The sequence below is a fragment of the Leucoraja erinacea genome, chromosome 37, assembly GCF_028641065.1.
Source record: "Leucoraja erinacea ecotype New England chromosome 37, Leri_hhj_1, whole genome shotgun sequence".
Taxonomy (NCBI): Eukaryota; Metazoa; Chordata; class Chondrichthyes; order Rajiformes; family Rajidae; genus Leucoraja; species Leucoraja erinaceus.
This window is the reverse complement of record NC_073413.1, coordinates 685,589-688,363: the sequence shown is the minus strand read 5'-3', so window position 1 is coordinate 688,363 and position 2,775 is coordinate 685,589. Positions and strand designations below refer to the sequence as shown.

At 39.0% G+C, this 2,775-nt stretch overlaps 1 protein-coding gene across 1 annotated transcript in view; it reads right to left on the bottom strand.

Moving 5' to 3' along the window:
- Positions 1–632: 632 nt before the first annotated feature.
- LOC129713727 (peroxisomal membrane protein PMP34-like) overlaps positions 633–2,775 on the bottom strand; it is an 18,412-nt gene continuing 16,269 nt past the window's right edge. Inside the window, exons 9-10 of the mRNA XM_055662982.1 lie at positions 2,462–2,648; positions 633–2,316 (exon numbers count right to left, since the gene is read on the bottom strand). Coding sequence (XP_055518957.1) covers positions 2,501–2,648 — 148 coding nt within the window. The 3' untranslated portion in view covers positions 633–2,316; positions 2,462–2,500. The remainder of the gene's footprint in view (positions 2,317–2,461; positions 2,649–2,775) is intronic.

The window sequence follows — 2,775 nt, the reverse complement described above, 5'->3', positions numbered from 1 at the left end:
GAAGGATCGGGGATATGTACGAAATAGGAAACCTACTATCATTCCAACAATTACAATTAAAATTTAAATTGAAAAACAACCAATATTTTAAATATCTTCAGATTTGCGACTTTGTGAAAAAATATATACAAGGATATCAAAAAATAACCTCTGAAGTATTGGAAGTAGCAATGAATATTGCAGCTGACTCACAAAAATTAATATCATATTTATATAATAGTATTCTATAGACCTACCATCGACAGAGGTACTTAGAGAAGAGTGGGAATGGGAATTAATGATAAAAATTACGAAGGTTAAATGGGAAAAATACCTGATATATATTCACAAATGTTCAATTAATGTAAGACATAATCTAATTCAATTTAAAATTGTACATAGATTATATTATTCAAAAACAAGATTGAACAAATTTTATCCAAATATATCCGCCACTTGTGATAAATGTCTAGCCCAAAAGGCAACTATAACACACTCCTTAGTTTCCTGCATAAAACTTTATAGATTTTGGAATGATATTTTTGAAATATTTACAAAATTATTCAAGACAAGAATGGAACCTAATACTGAAATGATTATATTTGGTGTAATGGAAGATGGGAATAAATTGAACACATCTCAAAATCTATTCCTTAACTATGGTTTAATAATAGCAAAAAAATTAATACTTAAATTTTGGAAGGGTACATCAATACCAACGCTTAAAATGTGGATTGCAAGTATGTTGGACACCGCTCATCTTGAGGAAATGCGATTCCTCCTAATGGATAAATCAGACCAATTCATAACGAGTTGGTCTCCATTCGTCGTTTTTTTGGAATCATATGGTGCAACACAATTGTAAAAAATAACTGTTTCAGGACTGGACGAGGGTTGGTCAAGATTATAAATAATGAACTCCTTTTCTTTTTTATTTTATTTTCTTTTCTCTATTTTCTCTCTCAACTTTCTTCATTTCCTCGTTTTCTTTCTTCACACACTATATATTTCACATCTTTCTATCCTTTACTATCTAACTTATTTTTCTTATTCTATTCTTTTTTCAATGTAACAAAAAAAAATAAAAAAATAAGTTGTACATAAAATGTATTATGAAAATATATATTAGGCACTTTGGTGCCATATGACTGTACTTACTTCTAATAAAATAAAATATTTAAAAAAACAAAAAAACAGTGGGGTTTAAACATCTCGATCAGTAATGTGCTGGCAGTGGCCTGCACTCGCTCTGTCCCTGTCTCTGCTTTCTTCCTGTCTCTGCCCTCTCTCTGTCTCTGCCCTCTCTCTCTCTCTCTCTTCCCCCTCTCTTAGCCTTCTCTCTCTCTCCCCCTGAAAACTGTAACGTCCAGGTTCAGGGACAGCTACTTCCCTACAGCCATCAGGCTATTAAACACAGCAACCTCAAATAAGCTCTGAACTACAATAGACTATTATTATTATTATTGCACTATTATTGCTTGTTTTTTGTGTGCATATATAGAGATAAAAAGTTCAGTGTCTATATATATACACACATACACATATGTACATGTATATGTGTATTTGTGAGTATGCGTGCACCCGACTATAACTGAATTTGTTCCTCTTGTTAATCATATTGTTCACAGAGTACTATGTTTACATCTTCTGTTGTGCTGCTGCAAGTAACAATGTCATTGTTCTATCTGGGACATAACAATAAAACGCTCGTGACTCACGAGGTACAGAGCAGAAACAGGCCCCTTTGGCCCACCGAGTCTGTGCCGACCAGCGATCCCCGCACACTAACACTAACCCTACACACACCAAGGACAATTTACAATCTTTACCGAAGCCAATTAACCTACAAACCTGTACGTCTTTGGAATGTGGGAGGAAATCGGAGCACCCGGAGAATACCCGGCTCTCTGGCGCTCTAAGGCAGTGACTCTACTGCTGCGCCACCATGCCGCCCATTTGTTAGAATACTCTGCATTTTGAGTGTTATGATGACAGATATTTTGTTATTGTTTGTTGTGAATATTACGGTCAATAATTAAATACATTTAATTTTGTAAAGCAAAAAAAGGGGGCAGGAGACTATGGTGGAGTTAAGTTTTAATAACAGCCGGTATATCCAAAAGTAGCCTCTCGTTACCGCCTAGTATCACAGTGATATTAGTTCTCCCGTCTTTCTCTCTTTCTCTCTCTCTCTCTCTATCTCTCTCTCTCTCTCTCCTCCCGCCACCCACCTTCACTTCCCACTGCCTCTTCTCCGGATCGCCCCCTTCCCTGGATCTTGGGCGACAACCGCAGATGCTAGTTGACTCTGAAGCCTGATGCTAAATGCTGGAGTAACTCAGCGGGACAGGCAGTATCCCTGGACAGGAGGAATAGGTGACGTTTCTGGTCGAGACAGCTCGTGTCAGTCTGAAGAAGGGTCTCGAGCCGAAATGTCACCCATTCCTTCTCTCCGGGGGTGCTGCCTGTCCCGCTGAGTTACTTCAGCATTGAGCATCTCTGATCATCCGTGGTAGCTCCCTCACTTGCTGGCGTGAGGGGTGGCTCCCATGATGCGGAAGATGATGGTGGCGATCTTCTCGTAGATGAGGAACATGAGGGCGGAGGTGAGGACGGTTTGTAGCAGCTTGGCCTCAAGCCCCTTGTACAGACCCATGAACCCCTGGCACCTGTGGGACAAGTACATGAGAACACAATGAATACACAGGGAGAAGTACACACGGAAACAGAAGTACACAAGAATGATGGGAGCAGAATTAGGCACGTCATCTCAGCAAATCACACCGTATAACCGTA